Here is a 27,500-nt window from a genome sequence, read left to right on the forward strand (position 1 = left end):
CCTCGCTGATCTCCTCCGACACCACCGCCTCCTTCAGCGCCTCCGCCCGGGAGACGCCGCGCGGCGCCACCGCCGCCGCGTTCCCCAGCATCGTCCTCTTCAGCTGTTCCGCCACGCTCCGCCGCCGGGAGGCCCCGCCCCCGTCCTGCAGGCGGCGCCGCCTCGTCTCCTCCACCTCCTCCTGGTACTGCAGCTGGCTGGGCGGGAGCTCCTCCTCCTCCTCCGACGGCGCCGGGGCGGCGGCGTCGCCCTGGTCCCGCTCTGCGCGGTCCAGCGCGGCGAGCACGGAGCCGTCCTCCAGGAGGCTGTCGTAGTCTCCGAACAAATCTTCGCCGTCGCTGCAAAACTGTCGGTACGTCGGTTAGCAGAGTCGCACACCAAAAACACGCCGCTCGCTAGCCGCTAGCATCCGGCGGCGCTAACGCGAGGACGTTAGCGTTAAAGCCGCTGACTGACTTAATACACTTCATTGGTGTTTAGTTTTTGTTCAGCACCGACTCACTGGCGCCCCCTAATGCACCGGAGGGGAACTGCTCCTATTTAACGTGTGGCCCTTTAAACAGGCACGTGGAAATCTTCGCGTATTTTCCAACGTCACGATGACGTCATCACTTTAAAAAAAAAAAATCTGCGCTCGATTCGGCCTACAAAAATGCGGCCGCGGCGGCTAGCGCTGCATTATCGTCATCACTTTCCGCCATTTTGGATTCGCCACTCGATATTGGGGTTTTCGAAACTATAGGCGAGTTTCAACGTTCAAAATACTGAATCTGCTCATCAAAGTGCAACCTGAAGTTACGTTTTGTTATGTTATATTGTGAATAAACTTCATTCTCTGGAGTTTTCCTCCCGGCAGGAAGTGAACATGATGCGTACGACATTTTCATGGAATTTCCGTTCAACATTTTGAGAAATCTTGCTTATAATGCAATATAATTTAGAAAACTATTAACATAGAATGAAACGGTAGGAACCAAAATATTCATATATATATACACATTTCCAGATTAACAGCTGTGTAAAGAACTACAATAAACTCAGATCGCAGTTTTCTATTATTACTAATTAGCCATAATTGCGTCTTTGAAAATACCATAACTCTGGTTTGGATTGTCCGATTTCAACAAATGAGGTGTCATTTTTTTCATTTCAGAACGCTTTATTCAGCCATATCAATGTCTTTAAAACATTTAGAATTTTTTTTTTTTCCAAGTGCCTACTTTAAAGTTCCATCCTACAAAGACAGAATCAGCACATTGCTGATATTAGCGACGATTTAGGGCTGAAACGGTGGTTCATTCTACGGACTGACCTCCTGATGTGAGTCCCGGTCCTCCTCAGGTGAGCCCCGGTCCTCCCGAGGTGAGCCCCGGTCCTCCACCACGACTCCCCGGTCCTCCACCACGACGCCCCGGGGACATGTCGGTGGCCCCGCTGCCCCTCCTCTCTTCGGGTCAGGCGTCAGCTGAGTCCTCGGCCCCTCCCGGGATCTCTTCCTGGCGCAAACCCGCTTAACCTTCAGCCTCAGTCCCCCGGAGCTCATCGCGTCCCGCGGCCGGCGCTCCGGTCCATCACCGCCGGCGGACACTGCGTTAGCCACCCCGGTACACCCTCCGCTAACAGACCGGTGTACTGGATTAACTGGTTCCCCGGTTAACTGGTGAACTCCGTTGGCTTGCGTCGTCGCTCCGGCAAAAAGCAAGTGTTAAAATAAGTCCCACGAATCGAAAAAAAATTAAAACACCTTCAACTTTTTACGGTGTTTAAACTGAGTTTATAAAGTCAGCTATGTGTTACAGTTGGTTTTTTTTAACATCTGCTTGTAGTTGCGACGCTGTGGGACGACTGTCACCAGTTACCAGGGGAACCACTGAATCCAAAACACCAGCTCGTGAGCCGTACAGTTAGCCTTTGTTAGCTTCCCGTTTACCGCCGAGCCGATAACGTAGAAATCCCGCGTGTGTCCGGTTTGTTTTTAGACTTGTTCATATAAACAATTACACCAACAAAAAAGATTTTTTTTTACTTTTTACCGGAAGACGAGTCCGCGCGAGGCGCATTCAAAACCAACCAACCAACCGCAACAGACTTTTCGAAGCACCGAGACGCCCCGCCCCCTCACTTCCGGTTTCGTTTGCGCAGTCGCGAACGAGCCAAAACATTAAAAACCTGAAATTAATTCAGTTTATTTTTCCAAAACTGGACATTTTGTTGATTTTATTACGAGTCTTCATGTCATGTTTTACTTTCTTTTGCTCTCGATAAATCATCGTGCTGAATGGAGAAATTACAAATTAACTGAGAAGTCGCTGTGGCGTCACTTCCGGTCGAGGAGGAGGGATTCATCTTGTCCTGGTTTATATCTTTGCTGCGGTGAAGCGTTTCAAAAATAAAGCGTCACATTTGATATTAATCTATATTAAAATCATTTACAAGTTATGTTGCCATGAAATATAATTTTAAAATGTAAAACAGAAGTTGATATTTAATAAAAAAAATGAAAAAATAAATAAAAACGTAGGTGTCGGAACTAAATCGTCTGTGGTCGGAATTATTGTTGCTCGTGGAGGCCGGACCGGTTAAGTGGGTGCTCCGCTCCTGTCAGGTCAAAATGTTGCTAGCAGGAGGTTTTCGGAGGATTAAGACACTTTTTAACCAGCAAACACACTCGGGTGAGTTCTGATGTGTGTGTGTGTGTGTGTGTGTGTGTCACAACGAGACAAACGACTGTGTTTTTTTGTTTCATCAATGCGATTCTGCTGGAACGATATGTCGTGCTAATGCTAACGAGTGTGTGTGTGTGTGTGTAGGTCTGAGGAGCCTCAAAACGACAACAACCCACAAAGAAGACATGGTGACATACGTTACATGTTACATTCATAAGTTACATTTATATGTTATAAGTTACTTCATACGTTACAGTCATGTTATAAGTTACTTCATATGTAACATTTATGTTATAAGTTACTTCATACGTTACAGTCATATGTTATAAGTTACTTCATATGTTACATTTATGTTATAAGTTACTTCATATGTTACATTTATGTTATAAGTTACTTCATAAGTTACATTTATATGTTATAAGTTACTTCATATGTTACATTTATATGTTACAAGTTACTTCATATGTTACATTTATATGTTACAAGTTACTTCATATGTTACATTTATATGTTACAAGTTGTTTCATATGTTACAAGTTACTTCATCTTCATTACTTAAAACATCTGAACCGTTTACTAGATGAGACGAGTCACTGTGTGTGTGTGTGTGTGTGTGTGTGTGTGTGTGTGTGTGTGTGTGTGTGTGTGTGTGTGTGTTTTATTGTTTTGGTCTTTTCAGTTGTTACAGATGGAAAATCCGTACAAGCAGCCTCAGAAGGGCTGCACGCTCTGCAACATCCGCGTGGACTATAGAAACATCCAGGTCAGTTATTACACACACACACACACACACACACACACACACACACACACTCAGTGTGAGTGTGTGGTGTCCCCGTGCAGCTGCTGTCTCAGTTCGTCTCTCCACACACCGGGCGGATCTACGGCCGACACGTCACAGGTGAGCGACCGCCGGGCGACTTCTGTCGTCTCGTCTTCAACTGGTGACGTTTGTTTGTTTGTTTGTTTGTTTGTTTGTTTGTTTGTTTCAGGCCTGTGTGGAGTCAAACAGAAGGACGTGTCCAAGGCCATCAAGAAGGCTCACAGCATGGGTACGTCTGGTACTACAAGTTGACTGGTGGAGTACTACAAGTTGACTGGTGGAGTACTACAAGTTCACTGGTGGAGTACTACAAGTTCACTGGTAGAGTACTACAAGTTGACTGGTAGAGTAGTAGAAGTTTACTGGTGGAGTAGTATAAGTTTACTGGTAGAGTACTACAAGTTTACTGGTGGAATACTACAAGTTGACTGGTAGAGTAGTAGAAGTTTAATGGTGGAGTACTACAAGTTGACTGGTAGAGTAGTAGAAGTTTACTGGTGGAGTACTACAAGTTGACTGGTAGAGTAGTAGAAGTTTACTGGTGGAGTACTACAAGTTGACTGGTAGAGTAGTAGAAGTTTACTGGTGGAGTAGTAGAAGTTTACTGGTAGAATAGTAGAAGTTTACTGGTAGAGTACTACAAGTTTACTGGTGGAATACTACAAGTTGACTGGTTGAGTAGTAGAAGTTTACTGGTGGAGTAGTAGAAGTTTACTGGTAGAATAGTAGAAGTTTACTGGTAGAGTACTACAAGTTTACTGGTGGAATACTACAAGTCGACTGGTGGAGTACTAGAAGTCGACTGGTGGAGTACTAGAAGTCGACTGGTGGAGTACTAGAAGTCGACTGGTGGAGTACTGGAAGTTTACTGGTGGAGTACTACAAGTTTACTGGTAGAGTACTAGATGTTCACAGGAAGTTACTAGAAGTTTACTGGTGGAGTACTACAAGTTGACTGGTGGAGTACTACAAGTTTACTGGTGGAGTACTACAAGTTTACTGGTAGAGTAGTAGAAGTTTACTGGTGGAGTAGTAGAAGTTTACTGGTAGAATAGTAGAAGTTTACTGGTAGAGTACTACAAGTTGACTGGTAGTGTACAGTTGAAGTTAACTCTCTCTCTCTCTCTCTGTCTCTCTCTCTCCAGGTTTCATGTCAGTGACTCACAAACATCCTCAGTTCATGAAAGACCCAAACATCTGTGGACTCAAACATGTGGATTAAAGCTTCACTTTAACAAACTTTCTCTGATTAAAAGAAGAACTTCATTTTCGGAAATAAAATTAATAATCAACCGTCCAAACTGCGTTTTCACTTTCTTCACGGCTGCTTGTTGTGATTTTAGTCCAAACGAACGTGTCAAAGATTCGAGACCAAACGTCAAATATGACAATTAAAAAGCGTCGTAACAGAAACTCTTTCATGTCCAGCTCATCAAAGCTACAGTTTCACTTTGTGACTCACCGGGTTCAGCAACGAGCCGTGTGATTGGTCCGTTCCCGCCATGTGGTCTCCGCCTGCTGGAAGACGTCCTCTGGTGAGGACAGACGTCCTCCTCAGTGCAGGGTCACATGATTTGTGACGTCCTGTGAAGCTTGTCTCTTCATTTCTTTTCTTTTAATTAAAAAAAGACATTTTTAAATACATTAGTCATTCCAATGTGCTTTTATAGAGAAAGTAGAAAAACCCAACTTGTCCACATGAGTTTATATATTTTAATGCAGTAATCACAGTGATCCAAATATCCAAACTGCCATGAGATTAAACCAGCCTGAGCAACAACAGAGCAAAAAGCAAAACAACAACAATGATAAGAAAAGCAAAAACCAAAGGACACAAACCAAAGAACAAGAAAAAAATACATGATTTTGATAATTGACAGAACAAATGGCAGAAAAGAAGAGAAATCAGCAGCAAATCTCATCGACGAGGAGTGGAAGTGTGTGTGTGTGTGTGTGTGTCCACTGGATGTTGCCCCAGGCCGACTGGAAAGTAAAGGTTCAGCCCCTCCCCCGTGTCGCGTCTCGTTTGCGGATGAGGAACGACGAAAGAACATCAGAATGAACATTTTCATTGTTATGAAGTTTATTCAAAAAGCAGAAATATATCACAGGGCATCCATTGGTCACATTCTTAAGTGAAACAAGCTCAGACATTTGCTTCCCCTGAAGCAGTAAAGACAGAAGCCTGTGACCACCGGCGCCATCGCTCCTTCCACGCTTCTATGGAGGTCTTTGATGTCTTTGATGTTCTTTAGGACCAAGAATTGTTCTGAACGACCAAAAGAACCTTGACAGCAAAGTTCAGTAGAAATAAGCCAGAGAGCAACAACCTGAAATGTTTGACCTTACAGTGACCTCCGTTCATTGCTGTGGATTTAATTTGAACAATCCACATTTGCGGTGTTGTAACTTTGAAAATGTTCAACAAAAAAAACCAAAAGTTCAAAGAAAAAAAAAAGAAGCAGAGAGGCTAGCTCTCTAGCACACAGAACAGTGCTCACGTCGAACTTCCTTCAGTTTCAGTCGCTTCCCTTCATTTCAATACGACCTGTTCATACAACGCAATTTAATAATAAGAGGTGCTGGTTTACGCTGCAAGAGCCCCCTAGTGGTGAGACATCAAAGCTCTTTATAAACAGAGACTATGGAGCCCCCTAGTGGTGAGACATCAAAGCTCTTTATAAACACAGAGACTATGGAGCCCCCTAGTGGTGAAACATCAAAGCTATTTATAAACAGAGACTATGGAGCCCCCTAGTGGCGAAACATCAAAGCTATTTATAAACAGAGACTATAGAGCCCCCTTGTGATGAAACACCAAAGCTATTTATAAACAGAGACTATAGAGCCCCCTAGTGGTGAAACATCAAAGCTATTTATAAACAGAGACTATGGAGCCCCCTAGTGGCGAAACATCAAAGCTATTTATAAACAGAGACTATAGAGCCCCCTAGTGGTGAAACATCAAAGCTATTTATAAACAGAGACTATGGAGCCCCCTAGTGGCGAAACATCAAAGCTATTTATAAACAGAGACTATAGAGCCCCCTAGTGGTGAAACACCAAAGCTATTTATAAACAGAGACTAGAGAGCCCCCTAGTGGTGAAACATCAAAGCTATTTATAAACAGAGACTATGGAGCCCCCTAGTGGCGAAACATCAAAGCTCTTTATAAACACAGAGACTACGGAGCCCCCTAGTGGTGAAACACCAAAGCTATTTATAAACAGAGACTATAGAGCCCCCTAGCGGCGAAACATCAAAGCTCTTTATAAACACAGAGCCCTAGGAGCCCCCTGGTTGTGAAACATCAGAGCTCTTTATAAGCATTGACCCGAGAGCAGTTATTAAGCTGCTCCCCCGACTGGCGAGCGCCCCCGACGGGCCAGCGCCCATGACTGGCAAGCGCCCACGACGGGCCAGCGGCCATGACTGGCAAGTGCCCCCAACTGGCCTGCGCCCCCGACGGGCCAGCGCCCCCGACTGGCCAGCGCCCCCGACTGGCCAGCGCCCCCGACGGGCCGGCGCCCCCGACTGGCCAGCGCCCCCGACGGGCCGGCGCCCCCGACTGGCCAGCGCCCCCGACGGGCCAGCGCCCCCTACTGGCCAGCGCCCCCGACGGGCCAGCGCCCCCGACTGGCCAGCGCCCCCGACGGGCCAGCGCCCCCTACTGGCCAGCGCCCCCGACGGGCCGGCGCCCCCGACTGGCCAGCGCCCCCGACGGGCCGGCGCCCCCGACTGGCCAGCGCCCCCGACGGGCCAGCGCCCCCTACTGGCCAGCGCCCCCTACTGGCCAGCCGTAGGTCAGCCGGTCCAGTTCCAGCTCCATCATGAGGAGCTGCTGGAGAATCTCCTCAATCTGACCAACTGATCGGACGGCGGCTGAGAACTGTTCATCTTCATCTTCATCTTCATCTTCATCTTCACAGTGGTGAAAGGGGAAGTGGTGTCTCATCATCATCCTCATCATCTCAGACAGTTCTGCACTTCTCCTCCTCCGTTCACGCTCTTCCTCCATCCTCCTCCTCCGTTCACGCCTCCTCCTCCACCCAGACAGTCGCTGGACCGTCTCCTGCACCTCCTTCATGGTTCCCAACAAGCGCTGAGCCCGAGCTTCAGCCCGGTTCTCCTGCAGCTCTGAACAGCAGGTCTGGATTTCCTCCAACGGCTGTTTCATCGGTTCCGTCTTCTCCAGGAACTCCGTCACCAGCTTCTCCACCTCTTCTGCACGCCTGTTCTCCACATTCACTATGATGAAGGGACAATGGAAATCGGGGTCTGGTTCTCTCATCTGCTTCATTTCCTCCGAGAGCTTCAGCAGAGGGTCCAGGTTCTCCATCAGGACCCGCTTCATCTCGGACAAGTGACGGATGAAGGAGGTGGAGGAAGTCTGGAGCTTCTGCTGGAGCTCCGACAGATCCGGGGGGAGTTCCTTACTGCCCCTCCGACGTCGAGGGGGATCCATGACGCTGTGAACACACACACACACACACACACACACACACACACACACACACACACACACACACACACACACACACACACACACACACACACACACACACACACACACACACACACACACACACACACACACACACACACACACACACACACACACACACACACACACACACACACACCTGGTTTTTACCTGAACAATAAACTGGACTGTCGAGGACCAGAGACCCTTCATAGTCTGCATCACCTCCACCTGCTTCACCTCCACCTGCATCACCTCCTCTCCTTCACCTCCTTCTGCATCACCTCCACCTGCATCACCTCCTCTCCTTCACCTCCACCTGCATCACCGCCACCTCCTTCACCTCCACCTGCATCACCTCCACCTGCATCACCTCCTCTCCTTCACCTCCACCTGCATCACCTCCTCTGCATCACCGCCACCTCCTTCCCCTCCACCTGCATCACCTCCACCTGCATCACCTCCTCTCCTTCACCTTCACCTCCACCTGCATCACCTCCACCTCCTTCACCTTCACCTCCACCTGCATCACCTCCTCTGCATCACCTCCTCTCCTTCACCTCCACCTCCATCACCTCCTCTGCATCACCGCCACCTCCACCTGCTTCACCTTCACCTCCACCTGCTTCACCTTCACCTCCTTCACCTCCACCTGCAGCACCTCCACCTCCACCTGCAGCACCTCCACCTCCTTCTGCATCACCTCCACCTCCTTCACCTCCAGCTGCTTCACCTCCACCTCCATCACCTCCTCTGCATCACCGCCACCTCCACCTGCTTCACCTTCACCTCCACCTGCAGCACCTCCACCTCCACCTGCAGCACCTCCACCTCCTTCTGCATCACCTCCACCTGCATCACCTCCTCTGCTTCACCTCCACCTCCTTCACCTCCACCTCCTTCACCTCCACCTGCAGTTTTCTTTTCATGTATTTTCCTACTTTTGTCATTTTATGTATTTTGATACTTTAGCTATTTAACTATTCCAGTTATATAGTATTTATAATACTTATAGAGCATATATATTAGTTATATTGAACATATAGTACTTATATAGTATTTATAGTCAGGCCCGCCCCTCCCTACACGCAGAACACGCGCTGTGCGTGGGGCCCCGCGATCCATGGGGGGCCCCCATTTTGCGCAAGTGAATTGAATTTCCCTCGGGATCAATAAAGTATCATCATAATCTGCAAATGCGCAAATGATGCGCGTGCATTTTGCCGAGAGGCGCGAGAGCACCGCCACCAAGTCAGGAGAGAGAGAGAGAGAGAGAGAGAGAGAGAGAGAGAGAGAGAGAGAGACGAAAGCGCAAAGAGTCACCATCTGACCAATCAGCGATCAGATGGGCCGGCAGGCAGTTGTTTCCAGGTAGAGAGTAGAGAGAGAGAGAGAGAGAGATGGCTTCCAAACGTCAATACAATAATAATAGTAATAATAATAATATTTATTATTATGTTATTGGAAGGGGGCCCCCCAAAATAAAATCCTGCTTAGGGCCCCCACTTGGCCAGGGGCGGCCCTGTTTATAGTACTTATTGAGAATATACGCACTTTGTTTTACAACTGAAACCGAAAGTAAAAACGTTCGCAGTCTGCTCGGTTCTTCTTCTTCTACAATCTGGATGTTGAACAATCAAAACAAACAAACAAAACAAACAAACAAACAAACAGCAGCCCTGAGCTCCACCAGCTCCACCACTTCACGTTAAAACACCGTCAGGTTGAGACACACTCACCTCCGCCTCGCTTCAACTTCGTTTCCAGGAAATGTGACGTCAGAGGTCCGCGGCAGGCACCAGCTGTCAATCACAGCCAGGGGGCGGGGCTACAGGGACGGGGTGCGTTCCATTCTAAAAGGTCCCGATGAAGCACTCATGGATGATTTTGAACTGGTTCCATTAGTAAAGTGACGTGACGTCACGTGACGTCACTGTGGATCAAGTATTTGTTTGTCTCACCCTTCCGACCTCTTGAGGAAGAATCACTGCGACGTGTTTTATACAAACGGATGTTTTTATTAACAAACTAAACAATGGTGGACATGAAGGAGAACGTTTCAGCGCCTCCTCCAGCACTTCCTGCCCCCCCCCTCTGGCTCCGCCTCTCGAGGCCTCTTCCGACAGGGCGCCGTGGTCGTCGGCGGCGGCGGCGGCTCCGGACCCGAGTTGACCCGCGTTGCCATGGAAACGTCCACCAGAGGAACAGGGAACCCGTCGGGCGTGACCGTCTGCGTGAGGAGCAGCGGCGCGTAGCCGAACAGAGCGTAGACCGCCTCCTGCAGCATCACGTTGTTCTGCTGGACGCCGCCGCCGCCGGGCTCTGCTAAATCACATCACGGCACACTCCGTTAACACTGGGTTCAAACTGGTTTCCCACTGGATTCCACACTAGATTCAAACTGGTTTCACACTGGGTTCAAACTGGTTTCCCACTGGATTCCACACTAGATTCAAACTGGTTTCACACTGGATTCAAACTGGTTTCCACACTGGATTCAAACTGGTTTCACACTGGATTCAAACTGGTTTCACATCGGATTTAAACTGGTTTCACATCGGATTTAAACTGCTTTCACACTGGATTTAAACTGGTTTCCACACTGGATTCAAACTGATTTCACACTGGATTCAAACTGGTTTCACACTGGATTTAAACTGGTTTCACATCGGATTTAAACTGGTTTCATATTGGATTCAAACTAGTTCCACACTGGATTCACACCAGATTCAAACTGGTTTCATATCGGATTTAAACTAGTTTACACACTGGATTCACACCAGATTAAAATTGGTTTCACACTGAGTTCAAACTGGTTTCACACTGGATTCAAACAGGTTTCATATCGGATTTAAACTAGTTTCACACTGGATTCACACCAGATTCACACTGGTTTCACACTGGATTCAAACTGGTTTCATATCGGATTTAAACTAGTTTCACACTGGATTCACACCAGATTCACACTGGTTTCATATCGGATTTAAACTGGATCCACACCACATTCACACTGGCTTCAAACTGGCTTCATATTCGATTTAAACTGGTTTCACACTGGATTAACACCAGATTCAAATTGGTTTCATATCGGATTCAAACTGGATTCACACCAGATTCAAACTGGATTCACACCAGATTTAAAGTGGCTTCACGCTGGATTCAAACTGGTTTCATATTGGATCTAAACATGTTTCATACCAGATTCACACTGGATTCACACCAGATTCAAACTGGTTTCATATCGGATTCAAACTGGATTCACACCAGATTCAAACTGGTTTCATATGGGATCTAAATGTGTTTTATACCAGATTCAAACTGGATTCACACCAGATTCAAACTGGATTCACACCAGATTGAAACTGGTTTAATACTGGATTGAAACTGGTTTTCAAACTGGCTCCAGACCTGGTTCTGACCTGGATTCCCAGTACAGTGCACGCTGTGGGACTCGGACCCGGTACCTTTCTGCGGGGCTGCTGGCTGCTTCTCCCTGAGCTCCGTCCTGAGAGCCGAGACCTGCGCCTGCAGCGCCTCCAGCCGGCGCTCGCTGCGCTGCAGCTCGACGCACGCCGCCTGCGGACATCACAAACGCCCCCTTGCAGGTGAGGTGCATTGTGGGACAGCGCCCCCTGCAGGTCAGGTGCATTGTGGGACGGCGTCTCCTCACCTGCAGCTGCTCCTGAAGCGTGTCGTTCATGCGCTTCACCTCCGTCACTTCCCTCAGCGCCCCGTCGGAGCAGAAGAACCTGGAGCTGGAGCACAGTCTGAGCTGCAGGCGGCGCCAACATGGCGGCGGCGAGGAGGCGCCTGCGGCGTCTTACCTGTGTTTCCTCATGGTCAGGCTGTAGCCGGCCGCCGAGCACGGCGCCGACGCCGCCCAGTAGCCCTGCTGCTCCAGCTGCCCCAGGTTAGTGACCTGCACCGCCACGTTCAGCAGCCGCCTGACCCAGGCGCCGGCCAATCAGGAGCAGGGAAACAAGACGGCGGCCAATCAGGAGCAGGCAGCCAATCAGGAGCAGAGAAACGCGACGGTAGCCAATCAGGAGCAGGCAGCCAATCAGGAGCAGGGAAACGAGACGGCGGCCAATCAGGAGCAGGGAAACGCGACGGTAACCAATCAGGAGCAGGCAGCCAATCAGGAGCAGGGAAACGAGACGGTAGCCAATCAGGAGCAGGCAGCCAATCAGGAGCAGGGAAACAAGACGGTAGCCAATCAGGAGCAGGGAAACGAGTCGGTAGCCAATCAGGAGCAGGCAGCCAATCAGGAGCAGGGAAACGAGACGGTAGCCAATCAGGAACAGGGAAACGAGACGGTAGCCAATCAGGAGCAGGGAAATGAGACGGTAGCCAATCAGGAGCAGGGAAACGAGACAGTAGCCAATCAGGAGCAGGGAAACGAGACGGTAGCGAATCAGGAGCAGGGAAACGAGACAGTAGCCAATCAGGAGCAGGGAAACGAGACGCTGGCCAATCAGGAGCAGGGAAATGAGAGAGTAGCCAATCAGGAGCAGGGAAATGAGAGAGTAGCCAATCAGGAGCAGGGAAACGAGACGCTGGCCAATCAGGAGCAGGGAAATGAGAGAGTAGCCAATCAGGAGCAGGGAAATGAGAGAGTAGCCAATCAGGAGCAGGGAAACGAGGCGGCGGCCAATCAGGAGCCAGGACACGCATACGCACACTGAGCTGACCTGCTGCGGCGGAGGAAGGCGGAGTACTCCATCTTGTGGGTGGAGCCTGTCGGCGTCACCTGGCCGGGCGTCAGCAGCAGGAAGAGCAGCTGCGGGTTGGACAGCGCCCCCCGCAGGCCGTCGTGCACCAGCTGCTCTCTGAAGCTCATCTGCTGCTCCGAGTGCCTGCGCTGCCGGTACCACCCCATCACACTGTCCTGCACACACACACACACACACACACTGATTGGCCCCGCCCACTTGTGGCCCCGCCCCCTCCAGCACCTTCTCTCACCTGTTTGTTGTGAACAAGCAGCTTCTGCAGCTCCTCCATGTTCACCTGCCCGCTGCTGCTGCACAGACTGGAACACCAGTACTCAGGTACACCGCAGTACTCAGGTACACTGCAGTACTCAGGTACACCGCAGTACTCAGTTACACTGCAGTACTCAGGTACACTGCAGGACTCAGGTACACCGTAGTACTCAGTTACACTGCAGTACTCAGGTACACTGCAGTACTCAGGTACACTGCAGTTACACTGCAGTACTCAGGTACACCGCAGTACTCAGGTACACCGTAGTACTCAGGTACACTGTAGTACTCAGGCACACCGTAGTACTCAGTTACACCGCAGTACTCAGTTACACCGTAGTACTCAGTTACACTGCAGTACTCAGGTACACCACAGTACTCAGTTACACCACAGTACTCAGGTACACCGCAGTACTCAGGTACACCGCAGTACTCAGGTACACCACAGTACTCAGTTACACTGCAGTACTCGGGTACACCACAGTACTCAGGTACACCGCAGTACTCAGTTACACCGCAGTACTCAGTTACACCACAGTACTCAGTTACACCGCAGTACTCACCTGTTGAGTCGTGGACAGGCCAGATGTTTCTGAATATCTGTCAGAGAAGCACCATCAATTACTCGAACACGACTGAGCAGAAGTACTGTGACTAATAGAAGTACCACACACAAGCCCCTGCCAGAGCAACAGTACTGCAGTACTTTAGAGTACTGCAGTACTTTAGAGTACTCACTGTAAACCTCCTCGATGTGGACGTGGTCGGCCTGGGAGTCGCTGATGGTGACGTGTTCATGGAGCCCAGAGTCGCCCAGGAGAAACCCCTCCTACCACAACATCTGGATTAGCCCCTCCTACCACAACATCTGGATTAGCCCCTCCTACCACAACATCTGGATTAGCCCCTCCCACCACAACATCTGGATTAGCCCCTCCTACCACAACATCTGGATTAGCCCCTCCTACCACAACATCTGGATTAGCCCCTCCCACCACAACATCTGGATTAGCCCCTCCTACCACAACATCTGGATTAGCCCCTCCCGCCACAACATCTGGATTAGCCCCTCCCACCGCAACATCTGGATTAGCCCCTCCCACCGCAACATCTGGATTAGCCCCTCCCACCGCAACATCTGGATTAGCCCCTCCTACCGCAACATCTGGATTAGTCCCTCCCACAGCAACATCTGGATTAGCCCCTCCTACCGCAACATCTGGATTAATCCCTCCCACCACAGCATCTGGATTAATCCCTCCTACCACAACATCTGGATTAACACCTGGCAGGAGGAGGAGCAGGAGGAAGAGGAGGAGGAGGAGGAGGTGGAAGAAGAGGAGGAGCAGAAGGAGGAGGATGAGCAGCAGGAGGAGGAGGAGGAGCAGGAGGAGACGAGGAGGAGCAGGAACAGGAGGAGGAGCAGCAGGAGCAGGAGAAGCAGGAGGAGGAGGAGCAGGAGCAGGAGAAGCAGGAGGAGGAGGAGCAGGAGCAGGAGATGAGGAGGAGCAGCAGGAGCAGGAGAAGCAGGAGGAGCAGGAGGAGGAGCAGGAGCAGGAGGAGGAGCAGGAGGAACAGGAGCAGGAGGAGGAGGAGCAGGAGCAGGAGGTGGAGGAGGAGGAACAGGAGCAGGAGAAGCAGGAGGAGGAGGAGCAGGAGCAGGAGGAGCAAGAGGAGGAGGAGATGAGGAGGAGCAGCAGGAGCTGGAGAAGCAGGAGGAGTAGGAGGAGGAGCAGGAGCAGGAGGAGGAGGAGCAGGAGCAGGAGGAGCAGGAGGAGGAGCAGGAGGAGGAGGAACAGGAGGAGGAACAGGAGGAGCAGGAGGAGGAGGAGGAGCAGGAGGAGCAGTGTTCATGGTACAAGCCTCCTGTTGAGGCTTCAGGACTTCAACTGGACATAAAAACCAACAATTAAAGTGATTTGTTTGTTTTTCCTGGATTTTATTTGAACGTCAATTAAAAATAAAAATAATAAAAACATTTCCAGGTCGTCCTGAGCGGCTCTCAGTTAAAGACCCGGATGTTTGACATGCAGTGAATCTCGACGTGAATGAAGTTTGGTCACAGTTGCGCAGAATTCACCAGAACGAGTGGCTGATGACAGAAATGTAAATAGTTTCCAATTAAACTGGCGTTTCAGCTGCTAAAGCGTCATTTCTCAGCTTAAAGGAGTCTGGCGCGTTGTGACCGAGGAGTTCCAGCTCGGTGGGGAAAGTTAGTGGAAGAAGTTTAAACTTCACCCGGAGGACGAAGGGACCTGAAGTCTGAGACACGGCAGGGGGACAACTTTTTAAAAACAAACGCCTTGTCGGCTGTTCGTAACTCACCACATCCGAGTCCGCGTTCACGTGCTGGAAGGCCAGAGAGGCCAACACGATCCCGGGCACGCGCACGCAGGGTTCGGCCGCCATGGTCCCGGGGTCTGGTCCCGGGGTCTGGTCCGGGTTAGGTCCGGGTTAGGTCCGGGTCTGGTCCGGGTCTCGAGCGCAGCAGCAAGCAAGCGCAGGAAACGGCTGCGTTTTTTCCTGCGCAGCTCTGAAGCGCACTGCGACGTCAGAAAGGTTTAGCGCGTCTACATCCCTTTATACGGTAAAAACGACAGGGCGTCGTGGTGCGTTCAAGGCAACCTATATATATATATATATATATATAGGTTGTGAATTAAGCTTGTTATTGTTGGAAAAAAAAACAATAACAAGCTTAATTCACAAGCTTAATTCACAACCAATATAATATATATATATATATATATATATATATATAAGTTCAAGTTCCTTGGAGGTTTTTTGAAAGTGCTTTAAAAAAAACCCAAAACAAAACAATACAAAACAAAATAAATAAATAAATAAATAAATAAGTATACATATATATTCATGTACAGGCAGGTTTGTGAAAATAAGATAAGATAAAATACCAGAAACAGCCTGAATGGCTGCATTTGTTACAGATCGACAAAATAGCTAAATCTATTAGAAAAAACAGAAAAAAACAAACAGTAAAAATGGTCACACGGAATGATTACAATTTCTATTATAGCTTTATCAGCAAAAGAACAAAAGGGAGAAAAAATGAGGGGGAATAAATGACGACATAAAGACAAACGGGGCCAAAAGACAAAGAAAAAAAAAACAGCTATTGTTTTTACATATAAATACAATTAATGACATCTGATGTAATTGTATAGGGTGAGATTTCAAGCGTGTAATTTTGTAGAAATGTCGGGTGACTCTACTATAAAATCAACACGTCGGTACCTGGTGGCACGTGGAACAATAAAATATAGTTAAAAGAACAAGAAAGTACTGACAATTGTTTGTATTTCAACAAACGAATACCAGAAGATTAACGCAACTGAGGTGTACGTGAACGCACCACGGAGTGTTCGGCTTCTCTCGGCTGCTCTCGGCTGCTCTCGGTTTTACCGTAATGAGTGATGTAAACGGGCGTTCCGGTTTAAACGCGACCGCAGCCGGAAGGAGCCGCGGAGGGGGGGGGTGGGGCGGAGCCTCCGAGTCCGGTTGAGTCCCGGCAGAGGCCCGCCGCAGCTGGACGACGCGGAGAACCAGAGACCCGCAGAACCAGAGACCCGCAGAACCAGAGACCCGGACCCCCGGAACCAGCACCTCCACTCGGGTTCCGTCGCGGTCCCGGTCCCGTTCTCCCGGTTCCGCTCAGGTCAGTTTTAGTAATCAGCCTGCAGAAGTAACGGTGCAGCTTCTACTCGAGTAACGTTACTATTAAAAAAAAAAAAAAAAAAAAAAAAGTTTGACGTTACTTCAGAAAGTTTCTAACTTGAGTTTCACGTCATTTGTTTGTAGATTTTAATTTAATAATCGGAGTCTCCGGTCACTGGCACTTTATTGTGGAAGTTCCGCAATAATCAAGATAATCATCAATAATTCAACACTTTTCTGTAATAAAAACGTTTCATTAAAGTTTATTAGATTTTTGTTTTTGATCCAAACTTTCGCTGAAGGGATTTATTTTAAATTAAAGATATTTACGTCATCAGGGGGAGGAAAAGACTCTGGAGGGTTTCAGTCTATTTAACAGAAAATCATTATTATAAATACTATAAGTACTATATGTACTATATGATTACTATATATATACTCTATAAGTACTATAAATACTATACAAGTACTATATGTACTATATATACTGTATAAATACTATATAAGTACTATATGTACTATATATATACTCTATAAGTACTATAAATACTATATAAGTACTATATGTTCAATATAACTACTATATATACTCTATAAGTACTATATGTACTATATAAGTACTATATGTACTATATATATACTCTATAAGTACTATAAATACTATATAAGTACTATATGTTCAATATAACTACTATATATACTCTATAAGTACTATATGTACTATATAAGTACTATATGTACTATATGATTACTATATATATACTCTATAAGTACTATAAATACTATACAAGTACTATATGTTCAATATAACTACTATATATACTGTATACGTACTATAAATACTATATAAGTACTGTATGTACTATATAACTACTATATATACTCTATAAGTACTATATGTATTAAATAAGTACTCTATAAGTACTATATGTACTATATAAGTACTCTATAAGTACTATATGTACTATATATACTCTATAAGTACTATATGTACTATATAAGTACTCTATAAGTACTATATGTACTATATATACTCTATAAGTACTATAAATACTATATAAGTACTATATGTACTATATAACTGGAATAGTTAAATAGCTAAAGTATCAAAATACATAAAATGACAAAAGTAGGAAAATACATGAAAAGAAAACTGCAGGTGGAGGTGAAGGAGGTGGAGGTGAAGGAGGTGGAGGTGAAGGAGGTGGAGGTGATGCAGGTGGAGGCGAAGGAGGTGGAGGTGAAGGAGGTGGAGGTGATGCAGGTGGAGGTGAAGGAGGTGGAGGTGATGCAGGTGCAGGTGGAGGTGAAGGAGGTGGAGGTGAAGGAGGTGGAGGTGATACAGGTGGAGGTGAAGGAGGTGGAGGTGATGCAGGTGCATGTGGAGGTGAAGGAGGTGGAGGTGAAGGAGGTGGAGGTGATGCAGGTGGAGGTGAAGGAGGTGGAGGTGAAGCAGGTGGAGGTGAAGGAGGTGGAGGTGGAGGTGGTGGAGGTGGAGGTGAAGGAGGTGGAGGTGAAGGAGGTGAAGGAGGTGGAGGTGATGCAGGTGGAGGCGAAGGAGGTGGAGGTGAAGGAGGTGGAGGTGATGCAGGTGGAGGTGAAGGAGGTGGAGGTGATGCAGGTGCAGGTGGAGGTGAAGGAGGTGGAGGTGAAGGAGGTGGAGGTGATGCAGGTGGAGGTGAAGGAGGTGGAGGTGATGCAGGTGCATGTGGAGGTGAAGGAGGTGGAGGTGAAGGAGGTGGAGGTGATGCAGGTGGAGGTGAAGGAGGTGGAGGTGAAGCAGGTGGAGGTGAAGGAGGTGGAGGTGGAGGTGGTGGAGGTGGAGGTGAAGGAGGTGGAGGTGGAGGTGAAGGAGGTGGAGGTGAAGCAGGTGGAGGTGAAGGAGGTGGAGGTGGAGGTGAAGGAGGTGGAGGTGGAGGTGAAGGAGGTGGAGGTGGAGGTGAAGGAGGTGGAGGTGGAGGTGAAGGAGGTGGAGGTGAAGCAGGTGGAGGTGAAGGAGGTGGAGGTGGAGGTGAAGGAGGTGGAGGTGGAGGTGAAGGAGGTGGAGGTGAAGCAGGTGGAGGTGAAGGAGGTGGAGGTGGAGGTGAAGGAGGTGGAGGTGGAGGTGAAGGAGGTGGAGGTGGAGGTGAAGGAGGTGGAGGTGAAGGAGCCCATGAAGGGTCTCTGGTTCTCCACAGTCCAGTTTTCAGGTGAAAACCAGATGTGTGTGTGTGTGTGTGTGTGTGTGCAGGCGATGAGCTGATGGAGGGTGTGTGGAGCGCGGTCGGGGGTCTCCTCCACCTCTGGCTCTTCGTCGTGGTCTTCCTCATCCTGCTGCCCGCCATGTTCGGCGTCTCGCTGGGCGTCACCAGCGTCTACATCCAGGTGCTGGTGCTCCTGCTGGAGGTGTGTGTGTGTGTGTGTGTGTGTGTGTGTGTGTGTGTGTGTGTGTGTGTGTGTGTGTGTGTGTGTGTGTGTGTGTGTCTGATGATGCGTGTGTGTGTGTGTGTGTGCAGTGGGCCACCGTACGGATCCAGAGAGGCCGCCAGACGGAGTCCAGCGTACCGGTTCCTCTGCCCAATGGTGAGTCCTCAGTATCTGTGTGTGTGTGTGTGTGTGTGTGTGTGTGTGTGTGTGTGTGTGTGTGTGCGCACCACATGCTGTCTCCTCATCATGTGACTGAGTGGAGAAACCTCGAGGCTCTTGATTGGTCGGCTGCAGCGTGTGATGTCGGGAGAATGATGGTGCAACCGCAGATTACGTAACCTTAGTCAAACAGAAGACACACACACACACACACACACACACACACACACACACACACACACACACACACACACACACACACACAATCTTGTGTCACATGTGTACATATGTACAAAAAAACATGAAACAGCCACAATCTGCTGAACTTAAAACATCCTCAAAGTAACTAAAACTACAATAAAATAACTTAACACATCCTCAAAGTAAGTAAAACTACAATAAAGCAACTTAAAACATCATCAAAGTAACTAAAACTCCAATAAAGTAACTTAAAACAACTTCAAAGTAACTAAAACTACAATAAAGTAACTTAACACAACTTCAAAGTAAGTAAAACTACAATAAAGTAACTTAAAACATCCTCAAAGTAACTAAAACTACAATAAAGTAACTTAACACAACTTCAAAGTAAGTAAAACTACAATCAAGTAAATTAAGACATCCTCAAAGTAACTAAAACTACAATAAAGTAACTTAAAACAACTTCAAAGTAAGTAAAACTACAATAAAGTAAATTAAGACATCCTCAAAGTAACTAAAACTACAATAAAGTAACTTAACACAACTTCAAAGTAAGTAAAACTACAATAAAGTAACTTAAGATATCATCAAAGTAACTAAAACTACAATAAAGTAACTTAAAACAACTTCAAAGTAACTAAAACTACAATAAAGTAACTTAACACAACTTCAAAGTAAGTGAAACTACAATAAAGTAACTTAAAACATCCTCAAAGTAACTAAAACTATAATAAAGTAAATTAAGACATCCTCAAAGTAACTAAAACTACAATAAAGTAACTTAAAACAACTTCAAAGTAACTAAAACTACAATAAAGTAACTTAACACAACTTCAAAGTAAGTGAAACTACAATAAAGTAACTTAAAACATCATCAAAGTAACTAAAACTATAATGAAGTAAATTAAGACATCCTCAAAGTAACTAAAACTACAATAAAGTAACTTAAAACAACTTCAAAGTAACTAAAACTACAATAAAGTAACTTAAAACAACTTCAAAGTAAGTGAAACTACAATAAAGTAACTTAAAACATCCTCAAAGTAACTAAAACTACAATAAAGTAACTTAAAACAACTTCAAAGTAAGTAAAACTACAATATAGTAAATTAAGACATGCTCAAAGTAACTAAAACTACAATAAAGTAACTTAAAACATCCTCAAATTAACTAAAACTAAAATAAAGTAACTTTAAACAACTTCAAAGTTAGTAAAACTACAATAAAGTAACTTAAAACATCCTCAAATTAACTAAAACTACAATAAAGTAACTTAAAACATCCTCAAAGTAACTAAAACTACAATAAAGTAACTTTAAACAACTTCAAAGTTAGTAAAACTACAATAAAGTAACTTAACACATCCTCAAAGTAACTAAAGCTACAATAAAATTAATTAAAACAAGGATTTCTTCATGGGTAACTAATTGTTCCTCCAGGGTAACTAGTTGTTCCTCCAGTGGTAACTAGTTGTTCCTCCAGGGTAACTAGTTGCTGACTAGTCCCAGCAGGGGCCGAGGCCTCGTGACGCTCAAACAGTCAGTCTCTGTTTCAGGATTTAATCTCATCAGGTTCCACATGAACAGGAAGCTCCGCCCACCAGCTCTCTCTCACACACACACACACACACACACACACACACACACACACACACACACACACACACACACACACACACACACACACACACACGCACGCACACGCACACGCACACGCACACGCACACATACACGCACACGCAATCTTGTGTCACTATGTACAAAACAACATGAAACAGCCACAATCTGCTGAACTTAAAACATCCTCAAAGTAACTAAAACTATAATAAAGTAAATTAAAACAACATCAAAGTAACTAAAACTACAATAAAGTAACTTCGAACAACCTCAAGGTTCTGGTTCCTCCAGAGACGTTCTGGTCCTGGTTCCTCCAGACTGACCCGGGTTCTGGTTCCTCCAGAGACGTTCTGGTCCTGGTTCCTGCAGACTGATCCGGGTTCTGGTTCCTCCAGACTGACCTGGTTCTGGTTCCTCCAGACTGACCCGGGTTCTGGTTCCTCCAGACTGACCCTGGTTCTGGTTCCTCCAGACTGACCCGGGTTCTGGTTCCTCCAGACTGACCCATGTTCTGGTTCCTCCAGACTGACCCGGGTTCTGGTTCCTCCAGAGACGTTCTGGTCCTGGTTCCTGCAGACTTACCCGGGTTCTGGTTCCTCCAGACTGACCTGGTTCTGGTTCCTGCAGACTGACCCTGGTTCTGGTTCCTCCAGACTGACCCTGGTTCTGGTTCCTCCAGACTGACCCGGGTTCTGGTTCCTCCAGACTGACCCAGGTTCTGGTTCCTCCAGACTGACCCGGGTTCTGGTTCCTCCAGAGACGTTCTGGTCCTGGTTCCTGCAGACTTACCCGGGTTCTGGTTCCTCCAGACTGACCTGGTTCTGGTTCCTGCAGACTGACCCTGGTTCTGGTTCCTCCAGACCGACCCGGGTTCTTGTTCCTCCAGACTAACCCAGGTTCTGGTTCCTCCAGAGACGTTCTGGTCCTGGTTCCTCCAGACTGACCCGGGTTCTGGTTCCTCCAGAGACGTTCTGGTCCTGGTTCCTGCAGACTGACCCGGGTTCTGGTTCCTCCAGACTGACCCGGGTTCTGGTTCCTCCAGACTGACCCTGGTTCTGGTTCCTCCAGACTGACCCAGGTTCTGGTTCCTCCAGACTGACCCTGGTTCTGGTTCCTCCAGACTGACCCGGGTTCTGGTTCCTCCAGACTGACCCAGGTTCTGGTTCCTCCAGACTGACCCGGGTTCTGGTTCCTCCAGAGACGTTCTGGTCCTGGTTCCTGCAGACTTACCCGGGTTCTGGTTCCTCCAGACTGACCTGGTTCTGGTTCCTGCAGACTGACCCTGGTTCTGGTTCCTCCAGACTGACCCGGGTTCTGGTTCCTCCAGACTGACCCGGGTTCTGGTTCCTCCAGACTAACCCAGGTTCTGGTTCCTCCAGAGATGTTCTGGTCCTGGTTCCTCCAGACCGACCCGGGTTCTGGTTCCTCCAGACTAACCCAGGTTCTGGTTCCTCCAGAGACGTTCTGGTCCTGGTTCCTCCAGACTGACCCGGGTTCTGGTTCCTCCAGAGACGTTCTGGTCCTGGTTCCTGCAGACTGACCCGGGTTCTGGTTCCTCCAGACTGACCTGGTTCTGGTTCCTCCAGACTGACCCGGGTTCTGGTTCCTCCAGACTGACCCAGGTTCTGGTTCCTGCAGACTGACCCTGGTTCTGGTTCCTCCAGACTGACCCGGGTTCTGGTTCCTCCAGACTGACCCTGGTTCTGGTTCCTCCAGACTGACCCGGGTTCGGGTTCCTCCAGACTAACCCAGGTTCTGGTTCCTCCAGAGACGTTCTGGTCCTGGTTCCTGCAGACTGACCCGGGTTCTGGTTCCTCCAGACTGACCTGGTTCTGGTTCCTCCAGACTGACCCTGGTTCTGGTTCCTCCAGACTGACCCAGGTTCTGGTTCCTCCAGACTGACCCTGGTTCTGGTTCCTCCAGACTGACCCGGGTTCTGGTTCCTCCAGAGACGTTCTGGTCCTGGTTCCTGCAGACTTACCCGGGTTCTGGTTCCTCCAGACTGACCTGGTTCTGGTTCCTGCAGACTGACCCTGGTTCTGGTTCCTCCAGACTGACCCGGGTTCTGGTTCCTCCAGACTGACCCTGGTTCTGGTTCCTCCAGACTGACCCGGGTTCTGGTTCCTCCAGACTAACCCAGGTTCTGGTTCCTCCAGAGACGTTCTGGTTCTGGTTCCTCCAGACTGACCCTGGTTCTGGTTCCTCCAGAGACGTTCTGGTTCTGGTTCCTGCAGACTGACCCTGGTTCTGGTTCCTGCAGGGATCATCCAGCGCGGCGGCGGGTCGATGGCGGAGGAGCTGCGGCGCCGCCGGTCCCGCCAGGCGTCGAGCGGCGACTTTGCGCTGAGCGACGTGCTGTACTTCCTGAAGACGGGCGTGGAGAGCGCCGTGGACGACCAGGTGACCCGGAGGTTCTCCTCCCAGGAGCTGGACTCCTGGAACCTGCTGACCCGCACCAACCTCAACTTCCGCTACATCAGCCTCCGCCTCACCCTCGTCTGGGGCCTGGGCGTCGCCGTCCGCTACGGCGTGCTCCTCCCCCTCAGGTCGGAACGCCACTATGGCCCCTCCCCTCAGGTGGCTCCTCCCCCTCAGGGTAGCTCCTCCCCCTCAGGTTGGCACGCCACTGTAGCTCCTCCTCCTCAGGTTGGAACGCCACTGTGGCCCCTCCCCCTCAGGGTAGCTCCTCCCCTCAGGTCGGAACACCACTGTGGCTCCTCCCCCTCAGGGTAGCTCCTCCCCCTCAGGTTGGCACGCCACTGTGGCTCCTCCCCCTCAGGTCGGAATGCCACTGTGGCTCCTCCCCCTCAGGTTGGCACGCCACTGTAGCTCCTCCCCCTCAGGTTGGAACGCCACTGTGGCCCCTCCCCCTCAGGGTAGCTCCTCCCCCTCAGGTCGGAACGCCACTGTGGCTCCACCCCGCAGGGTAGCTCCTCCCCCTCAGGTCGGAGTTCCACTGTGGCTCCTCCCCCTCAGGTCGGAGCGGCACTGTAGCTCCTCATATAGCTCCTCCCCCTCAGGTCGGAACGCCACTGTGGCTCCTCCCCCTCAGGGTAGCTCCTCCCCCTCAGGTCGGAATGCCACTGTGGCTCCTCCCCCTCAAGTCAGAATGCCACTGTGGCTCCTCCCCCTCAGGGTAGCTCCTCCCCCTCAGGTCGGAACGCCACTGTGGCTCCTCCCCCTCAGGTCAGAACGCCACTATGGCTCCTCCCCCTCAGGTGAGAATGCCACTGTAGCTCCTCCTCCTCAGGTTGGAACACCACTGTAGCTCCTCCCCCTCAGGTCGGAACGCCACTGTGGCCCCTCCCCCTCAAGTCAGAATGCCACTGTGGCTCCTCCCCCTCAGGGTAGCTCCTCCCCCTCAGGTCGGAACACCACTGTGGCTCCTCCCCCTCAGGTCAGAATGCCACTATGGCTCCTCCCCCTCAGGTCAGAATGCCACTGTAGCTCCCCCCCCACAGGTCGGAGTGCCACTGTAGCTCCTCCTGTAGCTCCTCCCCCTCATGGTAGCTCCTCCCCCTCAGGTCAGAACGTCACTGTAGCTTCTCCCCTCAAGTCAGAACACCACTGTAGCTCCTCCTCCTCAGGTCAGAACACCACTGTAGCTCCTCCTCCTCAGGTTGGAACACCACTGTAGCTCCTCCCCCTCATGCCGGAATGCCACTGTAGCTCCTCCCTGAGGACCTCCTCCCCGAGGACCTCCTCCCCGAGGACCTCCTCCTTTTTTAGAAATTGTATTGAAATTGTGACGATTCTCCTTCAGGGTCACTTTGGCCGTCATTGGACTTTCCTGGCTCGTCATCGGGACGACGCTGGTGGGACTCCTCCCTGAGAGCAGGTACCTCCTCCTGCTGCTCCTCCTCCTCCTCCTGCTCCTCCTCCTGCTCCTCCTCCTCCTGACCTCCTCCTGACCTCCTCCATGTGTTCCAGTGTGAAGCGGTGGCTCAGTGAACTCGTCCACCTGACCTGTTACAGAATTTGTGCCCGAGGACTTTCGGCCACCGTCCGTTACCACAACAGGTCGGCTCCTCACACGCTGTACCGATACTGTACCGATACTGTACCGATAATGTACCGATAATGTACCGATACTGGACCGATACTGTACCGATACTGTACCGGTACTGTACCTATACTGTACCGATACTGTACCGATACTGTACTGATCATGTACCGATACTGTACCAGTACTGTACCGATACTGTACTGATCATGTACCGATACTGTACCAGTACTGTACCAGTACTGTACCGATGCTGTACCGGTAATGTACCAATACTGTACCAATACTGTACCGATACTGGACCGATACTGTACCGATACTGTACTGATCATGTACCGATACTGTACCAGTACTGTACCGATACTGTACTGATCACGTACCGATACTGTACCAGTACTGTACCGATGCTGTACCGGTAATGTACCAATACTGTACCGGTACTGTACCGATGCTGTACCGATACTGTACCGATACTGTACCTGTACTGTACTGATAATGTACCGATACTGTACCGGTAATGTACAAATGCTGTACCGATGCTGTACCGATGTTTTACCGATGCTGTACCGATACTGATGCAGTACCTGCATCTGTGCACTTCCTGTCTCTAAGTACTTCCTGTCTGAGTACTTCCTGTGCCCCCCCCCCCCCCCCCCCCCCCTGCAGAGAGAACTGCCCCCAGAAGGGAGGGATCTGTGTGGCCAATCACACGACTCCGATCGACGTGGTGATCCTGGCGAACGACGGCTGCTACGCCATGGTGAGTGGCGTCCTCGTGCCCCCCCCCCCCCCGACGCCTCTTTCTGACTGGGGGGGTGTCGGGGGGGTCGTTCACAGGTGGGGCAGATCCACGGGGGTCTGCTGGGGGTCCTCCAGAGGTCCATGGTGAGGTCCTGCCCCCACGTCTGGTTCGAGAGGTCCGAGATGAGAGACCGCCACGCCGTGACCAGCAGGTGGGTGGGGCCACGGAGCCCAGACTCCGCCTCCAACACCACCAGACTCCGCCTCCAGGCCCTACAGCGTCGTGATGATGATGATGATGATGTCACGTGATGATGTCATGATGTTTCGCCCCCTGCAGGCTGAGAGCTCACGTTGCAGCCAAGACCAAACTGCCCATCCTGATATTTCCTGAAGGTTTGTCATGATGATGATGATGATGATGATGATGATGATGATGATGATGATGATGATGATGATGATGATGATGACGATGATGATGATGATGATGTTCTCACAGGAACCTGCGTCAACAACACGTCGGTCATGATGTTTAAGAAGGGAAGCTTCGAAATCGGAGGGACGATTCACCCGGTGGCCATCAAGGTAGCGTCCTCTCCCTCGTGATGACATCACAGTAGCGTGAGCCAATCAGGGCGCAGTGTGTGACCCCCCCCCCCCCCCCCCCCCCTCCGCAGTACGACCCTCGCTTTGGAGACGCCTTCTGGAACAGCAGCAAGTACAACATGGTGAGCTACCTGCTGAGGATGATGACCAGCTGGGCCATCGTGGTCAACGTGTGGTACCTGCCCCCCATGACCATACAGGTAGGGACGCCTGGGACACACCTGGGACACACCTGGGACAGACACATCTGGAACAGACACACCTGGGGATGACATACCTGGGACAGACACACCTGGACACACCTGGGACAGACATCTGGAACAGACACACCTGGGACAGACACCCCTGGGACAGACACCCCTGGGACACACACACTTGGGACCGACACATCTGGGACAGTCACACCTGGGACAGACACACCTGGGACAGACACCCCTGGGACACACATACCTGGGACAGACATACCTGGGACACACATACCTGGGACAGACATACCTGGGACAGACACACCTGGGACAGACATACCTGGGACAGACATACCTGGGACAGACATACCTGGGACAGACACACCTGGGACAGACACCCCTGGGACACACATACCTGGGACACACATACCTGGGACAGACATACCTGGGACACACATACCTAGGACAGACACACCTGGACACACATACCTGGGACAGACACACCTGGGATACACATACCTGGGACAGACACGCCTGGGACACACATACCTGGGACAGACATACCTGGGACACACATACCTAGGACAGACACACCTGGGACACACATACCTGGGACAGACACACCTGGGATACACATACCTGGGACAGACACACCTGGGACACACATACCTGAGACACACACACCTGGGACAGACACGCCTGGGACACACATACCTGGGACAGACACACCTGGGATACACCTGGGACAGACACACCTGGAACAGACACACCTGGGACACACCTGGGACAGACACACCTGGGACACACACACCTGGGACAGACATACCTGGGACAGACATACCTGGGACAGTCACACCTGGGACAGACACACCTGGGACACACACACCTGGGACAGACATACCTGGGACAGACCCACCTGGGACAGACACACCTGGGACAGACACACCTGGACA

The 27,500-nt window shown here is 49.6% G+C and overlaps 5 protein-coding genes across 6 annotated transcripts in view; 2 read left to right on the top strand and 3 right to left on the bottom strand.

Annotated features, from left to right (window-relative positions):
• Nucleotides 1–1,973, bottom strand: part of helq (helicase, POLQ like) — an 18,295-nt gene extending 16,322 nt beyond the window's left edge. Inside the window, 2 exon segments of the mRNA XM_080509830.1 lie at nucleotides 1–346; nucleotides 1,313–1,973. The exon segment at nucleotides 1–346 is cut by the window's left edge and continues 123 nt beyond it. Coding sequence (XP_080365956.1) covers nucleotides 1–346; nucleotides 1,313–1,543 — 577 coding nt within the window. The 5' untranslated portion in view covers nucleotides 1,544–1,973.
• Nucleotides 1,974–2,415: 442 nt separating this feature from the next.
• On the top strand, nucleotides 2,416–4,780 carry mrps18c (mitochondrial ribosomal protein S18C). Its single transcript, XM_080510064.1, has 6 exons — nucleotides 2,416–2,672; nucleotides 2,811–2,854; nucleotides 3,346–3,429; nucleotides 3,510–3,567; nucleotides 3,659–3,718; nucleotides 4,635–4,780. Exons 1-6 carry the CDS (start codon nucleotides 2,612–2,614, stop codon nucleotides 4,709–4,711), a joined length of 384 nt encoding a protein of 127 aa, XP_080366190.1. The 5' UTR covers nucleotides 2,416–2,611; the 3' UTR covers nucleotides 4,712–4,780.
• A 2,363-nt stretch (nucleotides 4,781–7,143) lies between these two features.
• On the bottom strand, nucleotides 7,144–9,729 carry LOC308140531 (uncharacterized protein). The gene is made up of 2 exons (XM_080510351.1): nucleotides 9,713–9,729; nucleotides 7,144–7,959 (listed from the first exon to the last, which is right to left on the bottom strand). The coding sequence occupies exon 2, from the start codon at nucleotides 7,953–7,955 to the stop codon at nucleotides 7,260–7,262; it is 696 nt and encodes a 231-aa protein (XP_080366477.1). The 5' UTR covers nucleotides 7,956–7,959; nucleotides 9,713–9,729; the 3' UTR covers nucleotides 7,144–7,259.
• Nucleotides 9,730–9,992: 263 nt separating this feature from the next.
• On the bottom strand, nucleotides 9,993–15,467 carry abraxas1 (abraxas 1, BRCA1 A complex subunit). 2 transcript variants are annotated; one of them, XM_080510705.1, is made up of 9 exons: nucleotides 15,284–15,467; nucleotides 13,697–13,787; nucleotides 13,522–13,558; nucleotides 12,939–13,005; nucleotides 12,665–12,861; nucleotides 11,798–11,917; nucleotides 11,644–11,728; nucleotides 11,438–11,549; nucleotides 9,993–10,295 (listed from the first exon to the last, which is right to left on the bottom strand). In XM_080510705.1, exons 1-9 carry the CDS (start codon nucleotides 15,365–15,367, stop codon nucleotides 10,033–10,035), a joined length of 1,056 nt encoding a protein of 351 aa, XP_080366831.1. In that variant the 5' UTR covers nucleotides 15,368–15,467; the 3' UTR covers nucleotides 9,993–10,032. The 2 variants fall into 2 exon arrangements, with proteins under 2 accessions (XP_080366831.1, XP_080366830.1); XM_080510704.1 differs by having other exon boundaries at nucleotides 9,993–10,298.
• Nucleotides 15,468–16,484: 1,017 nt separating this feature from the next.
• Nucleotides 16,485–27,500, top strand: part of gpat3 (glycerol-3-phosphate acyltransferase 3) — an 11,530-nt gene continuing 514 nt past the window's right edge. Inside the window, exons 1-11 of the mRNA XM_080510272.1 lie at nucleotides 16,485–16,631; nucleotides 18,861–19,015; nucleotides 19,126–19,192; nucleotides 23,273–23,558; nucleotides 24,776–24,850; nucleotides 24,943–25,032; nucleotides 25,682–25,775; nucleotides 25,853–25,968; nucleotides 26,097–26,152; nucleotides 26,256–26,341; nucleotides 26,434–26,562. Of these exons, the coding sequence (XP_080366398.1) occupies nucleotides 18,872–19,015; nucleotides 19,126–19,192; nucleotides 23,273–23,558; nucleotides 24,776–24,850; nucleotides 24,943–25,032; nucleotides 25,682–25,775; nucleotides 25,853–25,968; nucleotides 26,097–26,152; nucleotides 26,256–26,341; nucleotides 26,434–26,562 (1,143 nt within the window). The 5' untranslated portion in view covers nucleotides 16,485–16,631; nucleotides 18,861–18,871. The remainder of the gene's footprint in view (nucleotides 16,632–18,860; nucleotides 19,016–19,125; nucleotides 19,193–23,272; nucleotides 23,559–24,775; nucleotides 24,851–24,942; nucleotides 25,033–25,681; nucleotides 25,776–25,852; nucleotides 25,969–26,096; nucleotides 26,153–26,255; nucleotides 26,342–26,433; nucleotides 26,563–27,500) is intronic.

The sequence above is a fragment of the Blennius ocellaris genome (assembly GCF_963422515.1).
Source record: "Blennius ocellaris genome assembly, chromosome: 15".
NCBI classification, from domain to species: Eukaryota; Metazoa; Chordata; class Actinopteri; order Blenniiformes; family Blenniidae; genus Blennius; species Blennius ocellaris.

What these genes read in the sequence shown, in the direction of transcription:
- mrps18c (XM_080510064.1), top strand. Translation starts at nt 2,612, where the DNA reads ATGTTGCTAGCAGGAGGTTTTCGGAGGATTAAGACACTTTTTAACCAG. An exon ending in TAACCAGCAAACACACTCGG is followed by an intron (nt 2,673 to 2,810) that starts GTGAGTTCTGAT and finishes GTGTGTGTGTAG; the next exon opens with GTCTGAGGAGCCTCAAAACG. An exon ending in CAACCCACAAAGAAGACATG is followed by an intron (nt 2,855 to 3,345) that starts GTGACATACGTT and finishes TGGTCTTTTCAG; the next exon opens with TTGTTACAGATGGAAAATCC.
- LOC308140531 (XM_080510351.1), bottom strand. Translation starts at nt 7,955, where the DNA reads ATGGATCCCCCTCGACGTCGGAGGGGCAGTAAGGAACTCCCCCCGGAT.
- abraxas1 (XM_080510704.1), bottom strand. Translation starts at nt 15,367, where the DNA reads ATGGCGGCCGAACCCTGCGTGCGCGTGCCCGGGATCGTGTTGGCCTCT. An exon ending in CCACATCGAGGAGGTTTACA is followed by an intron (nt 13,559 to 13,696) that starts GTGAGTACTCTA and finishes CTTCTCTGACAG; the next exon opens with ATATTCAGAAACATCTGGCC. An exon ending in GCCTTCCTCCGCCGCAGCAG is followed by an intron (nt 11,918 to 12,664) that starts GTCAGCTCAGTG and finishes CGCCTGGGTCAG; the next exon opens with GCGGCTGCTGAACGTGGCGG.